Source organism: Impatiens glandulifera, chromosome 1, assembly GCF_907164915.1.
Source record: "Impatiens glandulifera chromosome 1, dImpGla2.1, whole genome shotgun sequence".
Taxonomy (NCBI): domain Eukaryota; kingdom Viridiplantae; phylum Streptophyta; class Magnoliopsida; order Ericales; family Balsaminaceae; genus Impatiens; species Impatiens glandulifera.
Window position 1 is genome coordinate 23,148,698 of NC_061862.1, and position 14,818 is coordinate 23,163,515.

Consider the following 14,818-nt stretch of genomic DNA (forward strand, 5'->3'; position numbering starts at 1 on the left):
AGTGCTTTTCTAAAGCTCTATATTTTATTTTTTTGTAAAGAGTAGTGTATTGAGTTTAAAAGGAGAACATTGGGCAAACATGGGCAACACTTGAAAACCAAAACTTGGAAGAAAAACATAACTCTAACAAGATTTAATAATAATCTATGAAAGCAAGCAAATGAAAAATTCGTAGGATAACACTTTGTTATTGTGCTAATAATAATGTATCCCTATTAAAACATGAATATATATGTCATATAAAATAATAAGAAACTATGAGTTGAAAAAGAAAATTCATCCATACCAACATATGCTCAATTGAACAAGGAACTAAAACTAAAACCGGTATAAAACTCAAATAAATGAAACATCTCTTCTACACTACAAGGAGCAAAAGAGACATCATCACTATCTTCTTCAATCTATTCTCCTCAATTGCATTTTCGTTCACTTTTTGTTCAACAAACCATAGGCATTGGCTGGCTTATGTTCTTGTAAGCTTTGTATAATCGGGTCATCAACTTATATCATTCAATCTGCAAGGAACGTTGGAGGAATTGAAAATTTATGTCTTCCTTCCTTTTTTTCATTGTCATCATCATTCATCATACAACAGACGCCGGTTTTACCTACCTAGCGTATTAGTTTACTGCTGCTGCCGTGATCATCATCATCAGCAACAACATTTAGTTGTTGAAAGAATGATTTTCCAGCTTCGTAAGTTGACCAACAGATGGCTGCAGCAGGTGAATGGAAGAGCATTCTTGGCATCCATCCTCTTAACAAACCTCTGTATCCATCTTTTTTAACTATTGTACCAATTACATCACTTATTGATCCGTTTCTAAATCTATCACATCCACAAACACCCTGCAGTACCCATATAATCAATCAGTTAGAGTTCTTCTTCCTGTTCTTCTAAACAACAGGCATCAAACAATTAAAGACAGCAACCAACAAAAGTAGGAAAAGCTGAGGAATTACCTGACACTGTAATTGAGTTTTCACAACATCCAGTGGTGTGGTCACAGCAGCAGCCAAAGCTCCCGCAGCTGCACCAGCAGTAGCATGAACTATCAACGTCTCATCATTAGCACTCTCAGGTGAGATCTCCGACAATCCTCTCTTAGCTGCCTCGTAAGTTGTGAAATGCACTGCAGTGAATGGGGCATTCATTAGAACAGTTGTCCTATATGATGCATAGAAAGCTCGGATTCCTTCTTCTCTCAGCACTCTCTTCACGCAATCCATCACTCCCTTGTATGGACTATTACTCAACTGTAGCCTCTGCTTCACCATATCCATAGGAGTGAAAACTGCGTCGCTGGCAACAGTAGCGCAGACTCCAGCTGCAGCGTGGGCGACCGCGTTGTTGGGATTTCCACCTGAAAAATACTTCTTGAAAACCTCATAGGCTGAGAAATACACTGCGTGGGCAGGTCCTGCACCAAGACCCATCGCGCCAATTCCTCGGTAAAGGCCAGCTATGCCTTCGGTTTGGAGTATGGATCCAAGTGCCTGCCGAATTCCAGCGGATTTAATCGGGCAAGAACTTAGAACTTGCATACGTGTTTTAATAGTGTCGATTGGGAACATCGACATGTGTTCGATGGATCCGGCAATAGAACCGGCGACCATGAATTGCCAGAAGTGGAGTCCATCGTGCGCCGGTGTGACGAGGATCTGGGGATGAAAAGTGGGTGGCTGGGGAACCGGCAAAAGATCGGATTTTGTAAACTTGCGAGTGGCGTCGGTCGCCATATAGTTGGATGATTCGGTGAACAGAGAGAAGAAACAGGTTTCTTATATCTAGGGTTTTGAATCGACCGCTTGAATTAAACCCTCAATGGGCTATCTTCATATAACTTGAGTTCTCTCTTTCTCTTTCGGATTCAAGAAACAAGACTCCTAATATCTTTTCTCTCGTTCTTGAAAATCCACAATTTTCTGAACATGAAGTGAAGATAATCAATAGAGAAGTCAAAATCTCAGAGCGAAAGAGAAGAAGAGGGGGGGAATGAAAATTCTAACTGATGTGCCGGCCACACCTTAGCATTCAACAAGAGAATTAGGGTTCCAAGATTTTTGGGAGACTCTTAAGTAGTAAATAAAATTCTCTCGAGCCTTCCACAAATAAATATCCCTTAAATATACATAAATATTTTATTTTATTTTATTTCAAATTAATTATACAGAACAAATAACCATAAGTTTTTTTTTAATTAAACAAATTTATTTAAATATTTATTAACATAGTTTAAATTTAAGCCATACAAAAATATGTATAATAAACTATCTATAACTAACCAACACAACCCATCAGGCTTAACACAAGTTAGTCTAACTTGATTAACCTGCAGAATTAGTTACACTTTGAAGAACAAGAAAAAAAAAAAGAAGTAAATAACATAATAAAATAATATTTTTTTATTTGAATTTAAATAGCATGATTATGTAAAATTAAAATTAAAATAAAATTAGGTTATGTTTGAAGTGTGGAACTGGAATTAGAATTGGTATTCAAATTCTTATTATAATTCTAATTCCATAAGAATTGACAAATTATAATTCAATTTATATGTTTGGAAAATTATAAAATTATAATTTAATCTCAATTCCTATTTTAAAAAATGAATATAATAAAATAAATTTAATATATATTATCTATTTTATTAAAATATTAATTTAAAATAATTAATTAGGATAATTTTAATTTTTAAAGATGGTTGAAGTTTTAATTTCTATTAAAAAAATATATCGATTCAACATGTTAACTTCATAAATTAAAAAAACAAAATACATTGACATTTTGACTTTTTAAATTCAAAACAAAATATTAGTTCAAGTTAACTTCTTAAATTTATATATATATATTATAGTTAAAAATGTTAACTTATTAAAAAAATATTAGTTTAATATTTTAACATCCTAAATAAAATATATATATATATATATATATATATATATATATATATATATATATATAAACATAAACATAAGAAGAAAGAGAAATGATATTTTCAACGAATGAGTAGCGAAAGCAAGGCCACGAATCCTACGTGGCCTTGCCAGCTAGGAGAGAGAAAAATAAAAAAAAAAAGAAAAAAAAATTAAAAAAAAAAAGAAAAACGTTTCAGTTTCCCCTACTTCTTTCCTCTCTCTTTCTTCTTTTCATTTATTCTTTCCGGCGGCGATTTTTCTCTTCTCTGGCGATTTTTCTCTCCGGCGGCGGCATCCCCGACTTCTTCAACTTTATTCATCTTATTTCTTTCGATCGAAAATGGTAGGTCTTTTCCTTCGGGTATTTCCGTTCACTTCACTGTCTGCATTCGTGAATATCTTTTCTCTTTTTCAGGCTGGTGGTCCAGGTACATCTCCAAGCAAGACTCCAAAATCTCCAAGGACAAGGTAAATAACATCTCCTTTAGAATTCTAAAACATTTTGATGATTTGAAGACCGTTTAGGTTTTTGCGGTTAGGGTTAGGGTTTAGGGTTAGGGTTATGGATTTTTATGATTCTGCTGATTCTAATGATTTTAACGATAGAAATGGTTGATTATTTTGTGTTTATTTGCTTCTATGTGATGATTTATGTGATTTTTTATATGTTTGGCTGTTATGGGTCCCGAAAGTGCTGTTTCGGGGACCCGAAAGTATGATTACATAGTCCAGAAATTTGATTTTGATATGTGTTTTGAATGAACGGTCCCGAAAGTGTGGTTTCGGGACCCGAAAGTGTTGTTTCGGGACCCGAAATGTGTTGTTTCGGGACCCCAAAATTGAATTTTGATATGTGTGGCTGTTATGAGTCCCGAAAGTGTTGTTTCGGGACCCGAAATGGTTGGTTTCGGGACCCGAAATGGTTAGTTTCGGGACCCGAAATGGGTTGTTTCGGGACCCATAAATCTGATTTTGTAATGTTTGTCTGTTATGGGTCCCGAAAGTGTGGTTTCGGGACTCGAAATGGGTGGTTTCGGGACCCATAAATCGTATTTTGTAATGTTTGGCTGTTATGGGTCCCGAAAGTGTGGTTTCGGGACCCGAAATGGGTGGTTTCGGGACCCGAAATGGGTGGTTTCGGGACCCATAAATCGTATTTTGTAATGTTTGGCTGTTATGGGTCCCGAAAGTGTGGTTTCGGGACCCGTAATGGGTGGTTTCGGGACCCATAAATCGGATTTTGTAATGTTTGGCTGTTATGGGTCCCGAAAGTGTGGTTTAGGGACCCGAAATGGGTGGTTTCGGGACCCGAAATGTGTGGTTTCGGGACCCGAAATGTGTGGTTTCGGGACCCGAAATCTGGTTTCGGGACCCGAAAATGGGGGTTTCGGGACCCGAAAATGGTGGTTTCGGGACCCGAAATGGGTGGTTTCGGGACCCGAAATTTAGATTTTTAACTTGTTTTCTCTTGGTTTTTAACTTGCTTTAACTTTGTTTCTCTTAGATTATCTGTTTCATGTTTTTTAAATGTTTATCTTTTGTTTTTGTAGGGCAAATAAACGTAAAAAGAATGCCCAAGAAGCAGCATCTCCCAAAGCAGTTCACAAATCCCCAAAAGCTCCCAAATTAGTTCCGAAATCCCCCAGAGCAGCAGCTCCCAAAGCAGCCCCACACAACCTTTTTTTAACTAGGACATCTTCTTTTGGCCTTTTCAATCTTCTCCAACTTCTGTCTAATGATCAAAAGGAGGCTGTGAAGTCAATAGGCTTTGGCCATCTACTTTCATTATCACTTTCAAAATGCCCCGGGGAGATATCCCGTTATCTAGTGAGGCAGTTTGACTGTGATAAGTGTTCTTTCACTCTAGAGAATGGCGAGGAAGTGAAAATCGAAGAAGAAGATGTTGAAATGGTATTGGGTCTCCCCAGAGGGGAGTTGGACATTGTAGAATATCAGAATAACGAGACTGATGACAAGCTGAAGGCATTTAGGACTCGATGGGGTAACCCTATTAATGGCGCTCCTTTAGTGACTGCTATGCCGACGAAAATGATTGAGAACAAAGCTGCTGACAACAATTTTAAGATAGACTTCGTATTATTTGTTGTCAGCTGCTTTCTCTGGTGTGATCACCTAGGTCAACTATCAAGGTACTATCATTTTTGTTATTTCATTTGCATCACAACTTATATGACATGTTAATATGACTCAAATATGTTTTTTCCCCTTGCAGGTATAGAATTCTGAAATCTATTTCAGATGTTCAAAATATCAAGAAGTTCAATTGGTGCAAATTTGTACTTCAAGGATTAGTTCAATCATGCGCAAAAGTGAAGGAGAATGAAAAACGACATTTCCAAGGACCACAGACGTTCCTTATTGTAAGTTATCCGTTAATTAATTTCTCTGTTTGCAAAAATAATTGGTTTTAATTAACATATGTACATTTTCAGTTGTGCTACGTGTATAGGGTGAGCAACCCACAAGTGGGAGGAGTTAATGACCGTCGATTTCCAATACTGTCATGTTGGAATGACACGACTTTGAAGTTTAGACTGGATACGGAGTTAGAAAATGGAGGATTCGGACAAGGAAGCGTTGTGGGACGAATTCCACTACCGGGGATGTGGGGGGAGAACGATGAGGAGGATAATGATGTGGGGGATGATGATGAGGAGGATATGAATGAGGGGGTGTCTGAGACCCCAAAGGCGGCGGCGGCAGCAGCAGCAGCAGCAGAACCTAGGACTAGGTCACCACCTAGGACTAGGTCACCACCTAGGACTAGGTCACCACCTAGGACTAGGCCACCTAGGATGAGGTCAGAACCAACGCAATCAACACCTACGAATCAAGGCCTACCACCTATGCATATAACACCTCTTAACACGGCAGGTCCGGACGTTGATAAACTGACTTTTACAGAGAATTTGGCGTGGATTGCTAAATGTACGCTGTTTATTGAAAAGGCCACGAGAAGACTGGAATCTTTAACTTCAGGCTGGGATGCCTCGCCAATGTATGACAACGCCATCCACGTAATTTATAGAGCAATGGATAGGAATAAACCTTTTAGGGATGCCATGCACAGATACTTCAAAGATCGAACACCCACAGAGGATGATGGGGTAAACGCTCACACTGAGGGGGCTCATACTGAGGGGGCTCACACTGAGGGGGCTCACACTGAGGGGGCTCATACTGAGGGGGCTCAAACTGAGCGTGCTCACAGTGAGGGGGCTCAAACTGAGGTAGCTCACAGTGAGGGGGCTCAAACTGAGGTAGCTCACACTCAGGTGGGTGATCTCGAAGAGGAAGATGAAGTACCTGAAAAAGATGGATCTCCAAGAAAAAGAAGGAGAAATCCAGTGCGACATATGAAAATTCCAGCACGCCTTAAATCTCCATACACGACGCAGAACAAGCCGACGAAGATCATCGAGCCTGCCCCTCAAACTCATGCGGGAAAAGAATTGGTTGCTTCCAAAAAACAGAAGAAATATCCCATACATATGATGGAACTTCCAAAAAGCCTTCAATCTCAATATATGACGCAGAACAAGCAAAGAAATGTAGAGTTCTATCATTATGTCAATATGGAATACCGAGATGAAGTCGTTGTGGGATTCATTTATGCAGCTGATTCGAATGCCTTGTAAGTCAATATTTCATAGTTTTTTAAATCATGTTTGTTTGGCTGAAGTAATGGTCCCGAAAGTGTGGTTTCGGGACCCGAAAATGGTGGTTTCGGAACCCGAAAGTGAGGTTTCGGGACCCGAAAGGTTGGTTTCGGGACCCGAAAGGTGGTTTCGGGACCCGAAATGGTTGGTTTCGGGACCCGAAAGGTGGTTTCGGGACCCGAAATGGTTGGTTTCGGGACCCGAAATGGTTGGTTTCGGGACCCGAAAATGGTGGTTTCGGGACCCGAAATGGTTGGTTTCGGGACCCGAAAATGGTGGTTTCGGGACCCGAAGTGGTTTCTGGACCCGAAAAGGGTGGTTTCGGGACCCGAAAGTTTGATTTTTAACTTCTTTTCTTCTTTATCTGGTTTCAGCAAGGAAGTATTCTATGTATCCGAGCTTACCAATATCAACATAGAGCAATTTCAATCAACGTTGAAGTCTTTTTTACACATAATGTATTGACTTCTTTGAAAGTGTTTATTAACTTCTTTGGTAAAACAGGTACAGAACTTTGTGGACTACTTCCGAACTATCGACCAAGGGATCGCGGATAAAATTGCTCAATTCCCGTTCAATGTTTTGAAATTACCTTGGCAAGACAGTTCAAATAAAACCGATTGCGGAGTATACTGTATGAGACATATTCATTGGTACAAGGGCGATTCAACAAATTTCAATTGTGGTATAACCATAGAAAATGTAAGTTACATATTTTTTACATTTCATTTGTTTTACAAATCTTTAATAACCGCTGAATTTTAATTTCCTACAGGCAAGGGGAATGCTTGAAGCATTGCGAGTCAAATACACTGCAATGATCATCCGTTCAAACTTAAACAAAAATATCCCGAACATCTTAAAGAAGTTTGTAGACATTTTAAAAGTAGAATGTCCTGAAACATATAAGTTGTATGATAACAAGTAATTATAATCATCTTAATTAATTTAGTACATTTTTTGTCTTCAATTATAATCATGTATAAACTAAGTTAAAACAAGTTAAAAACCAAGTATAAAGTATGTTAAAAACCAAGTATAAACTAAGTTAAAACAAGTTAAAAACCAAGTATAAATAAAGTATGTTAAAAACCAAGTATAAAATAAGTGGTTTCGGGACCCGAAATATGTGGTTTCGGGACCCGAAATGTGGTTTCGGGACCCGAAATGTGGTTTCGGGACCCGAAATGGTTGGTTTCGGGACCCGAAATGTGGTTTCGGGACCCGAAATGGTTGATTTCGGGACCCGAAATAAGTGGTTCCGGGACCCGAAATATGTGGTTTCAGGACCCGAAATGGTTGGTTTCGGGACCCGAAATGTGGTTTCGGGACCCGAAATGGTTGGTTTCGGGACCCGAAATGTGGTTTCGGGACCCGAAATATGTGGTTTCGGGACCCGAAATGGTTGTTTTCGGGACCCGAAATAAGTGGTTTCGGGACCCGAAATTAGGTTTTTAACTTGTTTTCTCTTGGTTTTTAACTTGCTTTAACTTGATCAAAATAATTAAAGGACAATAATTAATAAAATGAAATATTCAAAGTTATAACATGATCAAAATAAGTACTATCTTCGTTGAATGTTATCACCACACGCATGATCTTCGACATATACTTGAGAGGACAAAAGTGATGTGAAGGATAATTGAGTTGAAAGTGGATCATTCCATTGTTGTTGTTGTTGTGTTGAATCCAAAACTGTAGATGTTGTGGCCGTATTTCCCTTCTTTTTTGATCTCGAAGTCTTGGGAATTTTTTCAATTAAAGATTGTTTCCTCTTTGTTGGTGGTCGTCCTCGACTTCTAACTTTCTTAGGAGAGTGTATCAAAATGGATGTAGCGGGAGATTGAAATGGAGATGGAGATGGAGATGCCTCTGTGCTTTGGTCTTTAGATGCTTCAGTATGGCTTCCATGATTAAGTGACAGAAACTGTTCCATCAAGCCTTTTATTCCGTTCATCCAAAAAGAACAGCTGACTTCAGATTTTACTCCAACTTGTTGAACCTCTTGCATCAATCGAGTTAGACTATTGTGACGTTTTTTTTCTTCAACAGACATATCTGAATCATAAATGTTGGTGATATTTTGATACCCACGCTTAATATCTTTACGCCACCGGTCCATTATATAATGCATTGGTACCTCATTCACCCTCATTTTTTTCAATACAGCCATGATATGCCTACACAAAACACCTCTGAACTCAAACAATCGACATTGACATTTCACATTGCAATCATTTTCTGTGTAATGTACTTTGTAAGAAACATCTCTTACATGTTCTCCATTAACCCCAAGAATGATTTCCTCAACTCTAAATATACTAACTGACCCTTCCTCTTCAATGACTGAGATGTCGCACAACATCAAACCTCTAACTTCTTCTTGAACCAATCTAAATATATCTGGAGTGTAGAAGGTTTGGTATTGTCTTTCAAAGGCAAATCCACTTACAGTTGGTATCAAAGAATTAAACGATTTGAAATCCAATTTCTTTTCTCTCTCGATATTTCGCAACAGAGCCCTATCATATTGCTCGACGAATTGTTTGAGAGATGTTTTGGACTGCACGTAGTCATCAAAGAATGCGTTCATACTTTCACTCCGTTGAGATGTTGACATGCCGGCCCAAAATTGTCCTTTGACATAAACAGGTATCCATTTAGATCTTTCCAAATACAAAGATTTCAACCAAACATTATCTTCCAACTGATAATCTTCAATTAATCTATTCCAATCTTCTTCACATTGTTCAATATTTATGGAATTGTATACTATGTTTTTCAGCCTCTTCTTTATTAGATGATATTCAGTATGGCTTCCAAGTTTTATAGGAAGTTTCTTCATTATATGCCACAAACAAAATCGATGATGAGTTTTAGGAAATACCGTCTCAATTGCAATCGCCATGGATCGACATTGGTCTGTGATTATGGCATTTGGAGGTCTATCATGCATACATTCCAACCAAGTTCTAAACAACCAAGTGAAAGAATTTGAATCCTCACTAGACAATAATCCACATCCAAGCAAAATGGATTGACCATGATGATTAACACCAACAAACGGAGCGAAAGGCATGTCATAGCGATTTGTCAAATAGGTTGTATCGAAAGAGATAACATCATGAAAATCTTCAAAGGCAGCCCTGCACCTACCATCTGCCCAAAACACGTTTTTAATTCGGGATTCCTCGTCCAAATCAATAAGGTAGAAGAAGTTTGAGTTCCTGGTTTGCATTCTTAAGAAATAATTAGTGAGTGCTTCAGCATCCCCAATCCCTAACCTCAACCGTCGTGCTTCTGTAACGTAATTTCTACATGTCCTCTCATCGAAAGACATGTTTTCATACCCTCCAGCTTCAACTACAAGTGATTGAAATGTTTTGGCCACAGTTATTCCAGCTTCATCGTTTGTATCCAATCTTCTCTTTACATTTCCGTCAATTACTTTGTAGGATCTAACATGACGTATTCTCTTAGGGCTTAAAGAATGGTTGTGCTCAAGAAAAATACTTGTTATCACATATTCCCCTTCATTTCGAACAACAACATTAATCTTTGCTTTACAATCTGTCTTCGTTATTGGTCTAGGCTGATGAAACTTGTTTTTTGACTTCGATTCTTTCAGAAAACTCTTGGCACAACCAACGCTGAAGTATTTCCTCTTACCACCTACATTTTTGCTCCCTAATTTGGTAATGCCGAATCCCGTTAAGTGGGCATATGATGTGTAGAATTCAAGAAGTTGTTCTTCGGAGGAAAATGTCATTCCAACACTAGGAATGTGACTGCAAAAATTAAGTGAAACCGTAAGAAAAAAGTCCATAAACCAACCATTTCGGGTCCCGAAACCACCCTTTTCGGGTCCCGAAACAACCCTTTCGGGTCCCGAAACCACCCTTTTCGGGTCCCGAAACCAACCATTTCGGGTCCCGAAACCACCTTTCGGGTCCCGAAACCACCTTCCGGGTCCCGAAACCAACCGTTTCGGGACCATTTCGGGACAAGGAAGGACCCTTTCTTGTCCCGAAACCAACCATTTCGGGACAAGGAAGGACCCTTTCTTGTCCCGAAACCAACCATTTCGGGACAAGGAAGGACCCTTTCTTGTCCCGAAACCAACCATTTCGGGACAAGGAAGGACCCTTTCTTGTCCCGAAACCAACCATTTCGGGACAAGAAAGGACCCTTTCTTGTCCCGAAACCAACCATTTCGGGACAAGAAAGGACCCTTTCTTGTCCCGAAACCAACCATTTCGGGACAAGGAAGGACCCTTTCTTGTCCCGAAACCAACCATTTCGGGACAAGAAAGGACCCTTTCTTGTCCCGAAACCACTAGATCTGTTCAGGGTACCTTTCGGGTTCAACATGGGTGGATCTGTTCAGGTTAAGTTCTTCATCTACTGGGTTGTTCAAGTTCGGTGCTTCGGTTTCCTGAAAATTCAAACGGTTTAAATCCATAAATACTTATGTAAAATGTAAACCCTAGATCTGTAAAATCAAAACCCTAGATCTATAAAATCTAAACCCTAGATCTATTCAAAAAAAATAAAGATCCTTAAAAAGGATACCATGGAGAAGTAAATGCTGCCGTAGAAAGAAATAAATGCAGCCGGAGAAGAGAAATAAATGCAGTCGGAGCCGGAGAAGAGAAATAAATGCAGTCGGAGCCGGAGAAGAGAAATAAATGATGCGTTTCAGAGAGAGAAAGAAATACAGAAATATGAAATCCTATTGGGTGAAAGAGGATAAATTTGTTTTTTTCTTTATTTTTCTCTCTCCTAGCTGGCAAGGCCACGTAGGATTCGTGGCCTTGCTTTCGCTACTCATTCGTTGGGTTTATCAATACTTGAAAAATATAAAATTACACTATACTGAATTTCATTCAAAAATTATAATTTCAATTCTAACTTTTTAGTATTAAATGGTCTACCCAACTTAGAAACTGAAATTGGACCCTCTAATCCAGATATACCCGATGAATTAAGGAATCACTTTTTGACATTTGAACTACTTAGTGAGTTCAATTTTTTATATTGTTATCTAATCTTAATATGTAATTTATATGTACCATTCAAATGTAATTTGAAAAATCAAGGCAACATAAGATTTAATACAATTCTTCAAATAATGCAATAATATTGTCACAATTATGAGTTAATTTGATTTGTAACCAATAATTTCTAAACTTGGAGAATTGAACAACTTGGAAGTAATGATCCTACCGAATATGTGTACCTATAAACAGAAATTTGAAATTGTAGGAAGATTAACTCAATGGACTTTAAGTTGACACTTGAACCAACCTATCCTAGATTATTTCTTAACTAAAACACACTCAAATGTTGGTTAGAAAATCAATTTTTATTAAAGAACACCATAATATTAGTCTTGGTTGGAGAATAGGGAAGGATTAGTAGATTAATTAAATCTTCACATTCCTAACAAAATCATCAATACTAACTTGAACCGACCCGCCTTCAGAAACCGCCCGACCGCAAAGCAGTCGCAATTCTTCAGCCTTTCTTCTAGTTTCTTTTCCTTCTTGGCTCTCCAAATCCATAAACCGTCTCACCAAATCTGCAACATCTTCCCTCCGGACCAACAATTGGTCGGATCCCATACCTAATTTCTTCACTACCTGCCACCCGATCCCCCAACCCGTTGTGATCATCTTCGAATTCGTCATCTGATCCCAAAAAATCGGGTAAGTCAGAAATGGAACTCCGGCGAACATCCCTTCCTTCGTCGAGTTCCACCCACAATGCGACCAAAATCCACCAACCGAATCATGACACAGAACTCTAAGTTGATCGCACCACGGCACTACGAGTCCCTTGTCGCCGCATCCTTTTCGGATCTTATCTCCTTCTCCTCGTGCAACCCATAAGAATGGAACGCCGGAATCGCGGATTCCGGCTATGATTTCGTCCATTTGGGCGGTTGAGGCGGATAGGAAGCTTCCTTGTGAAATGTACAAAACAGAAGATTTAGGATGAGATGTTAGCCATTGTAAATACCCATCATCATCATCATGTTTGGTAACTGATGGATTGAAGTAAGGAATAACAGGGCCGATTGAGTAGATTGCAGGAATGGGAAGACGGGACTTCACGGCGGCGATGGCATCTGATTCTAGTTCGTCGATGGTTGCTAACAGAAGGTATTGTGATTTTTTTGCATACGTTACGCCTTCTAGAACTCGGCCGATGACTTCCCGGCCATTGCCGTGGAAGAAAGTTGGTAGATCTGACAAACGCATCGATGGAAGTCCAGGAATGTAATCTATTACCTCATTTCCTCCTTCTGCACATCAAAATTATGAGAACCCTGTTGAGGAAACTAGTTTAATCGTACCCAAAAGACGAAATACCTGAAACGTCGGCGGGGAAATGGCCGTTCTTGACGAGGAGGTCAAAGTGGCAGAGGACAGTCAAAACCATGGCCGACATAGGGAAGAAACAGGCGACTGGAATATTGCGTATATTCCCGACGTCGACGGGCCAAATGAGATGAAAGTCGTACAAGATTACACTTGGAGGCGGAAGATCCGGGTCAAGCTCGATTTGGTCAAGGAGTCGCTCGAAGGGATCCCGCATCTTGGTTATGGTAGCCTCGATGAATCCAGGAAAGTCTTTTCCGCGGCCAATCTCGGAGGGAATCACGTTCGGGATGGTGGTAAATCGGATGTTTTCAGGCAGAATGTCATCGGAGGTGGAGAGGAATCCTAACCACTCTTCTGTAACGACGAAGCTGACGAGAACATTGGACATTTTGGAAGATAGAAGTTTGCAGAAGTTCATCATCGGGTTTATGTGGCCTCTGCCTGGATATGGCATCGCTATCAGGTGGCACCGATTAACTTGCTCCGGCGCCATGGCTTTTTAGGGTTTAGGTGGATGAAGAACTAAATGGACGGACAGATGGGAGAGACCACGACAGTCTGGTTAAGAATGGTGTGAATCTCAAAATGGGACTACTTAGAAATGTTGAAAACGATATGCTCGAATAGAACTCAAATTTTGAAAACCATTCACTCTAATAGTATAATAATAAAAAAATCTAAAATATTATACTTCAAAGTTCAAAGGGTGAATCAATAATGTCAACTTTATCAAAAATTACTTTCTATATCAAAATTATGGCTGAGATATTGTGTGTCAGCTTTATATTTTAGTTGGTTATTTACTTTTTAAGCCTTTATTACAAAATTCACAAATTGTTTGAATTAAATTAATTTGATCCGATCCTTTCAAGATTTTTTTTTAAGGAACAATTTCTTCTATAAAATAATTAGCATAATTATTGTGTAAAATATTATTTATCTTAATAAGAATCAAGTCAATTACACTATTTATCTGATTAATTATTATAAATCGATTCAAAAATTTTACTTAAAGTTGTGTTATACATTTTACTCTTATCTAAAGTAATATTAAATGTGTTTACACTATTATCAATTAACCTCTTATCCATTATCACGATATTTTTACCACCACTTCGACAAATCACCCACCAATCACAGAATCTACATCTCATATCGTGACCTCACACACTTTCATGCACATATTATCTCTCATCAAATCAATCATCATCTCAATCGATCTCTCATATCATGATCTCACATAGGATGACAATGAGTACCCGTATACCCGATATCGTGGGTACCCGATGATCGGGTTCGGATTTGAGTATTTAAAATCGGGGTCAGAATCGGGTTTGGGGTCGGGGATAGGGAGTGTGTGAAATCCAAACCCGATACCCGAAATATTAATATATATATATATATATATATATAATATTTTTAAAATTTAAAATGTTTTTTCAAATTTCAAATCATTATAATCATTATAAATTTACAATAAATATATTATTTATTACTGATACCACACTTCACGTCATCATCATTTCAATTTCTCTTCCGAATGACTCTTAATCTTTAATTTATTTAATAACAAAATATTATCTCTATAGTATCTACTCATTCTTCATTACTTATTTTTAAATTTAACATTAATTTAACATTCTTTCAACTTTTTTCTAGTTTTTATTTTCAAGTTTAACATTTATTCCATTTTTCTTAAACTTCTCTCTAGTTTTAGTTGAATTTCAAGTAATAATAATAACAAATTTCAAGTAATAATAATAACAAAGTTTTTATATTTGGTTGAACTTCTACAATATAATGATGCAAGTAAGTAATATTTTCATTTTC

The 14,818-nt window shown here is 38.2% G+C and overlaps 2 protein-coding genes across 2 annotated transcripts; both read right to left on the reverse strand.

Annotated features, from left to right (window-relative positions):
- Positions 1-154: 154 nt before the first annotated feature.
- LOC124920804 (mitoferrin-like) lies at positions 155-2,051 on the reverse strand. The gene is made up of 3 exons (XM_047461367.1): positions 967-2,051; positions 616-852; positions 155-518 (listed from the first exon to the last, which is right to left on the reverse strand). Exons 1-2 carry the CDS (start codon positions 1,741-1,743, stop codon positions 616-618), a joined length of 1,014 nt encoding a protein of 337 aa, XP_047317323.1. The 5' UTR covers positions 1,744-2,051; the 3' UTR covers positions 155-518.
- A 9,899-nt stretch (positions 2,052-11,950) lies between these two features.
- On the reverse strand, positions 11,951-13,623 carry LOC124922251 (UDP-glycosyltransferase 87A2-like). Its single transcript, XM_047462983.1, has 2 exons — positions 12,977-13,623; positions 11,951-12,909 (listed from the first exon to the last, which is right to left on the reverse strand). Exons 1-2 carry the CDS (start codon positions 13,479-13,481, stop codon positions 12,029-12,031), a joined length of 1,386 nt encoding a protein of 461 aa, XP_047318939.1. The 5' UTR covers positions 13,482-13,623; the 3' UTR covers positions 11,951-12,028.
- Between the last annotated feature and the right edge of the window lie 1,195 nt (positions 13,624-14,818).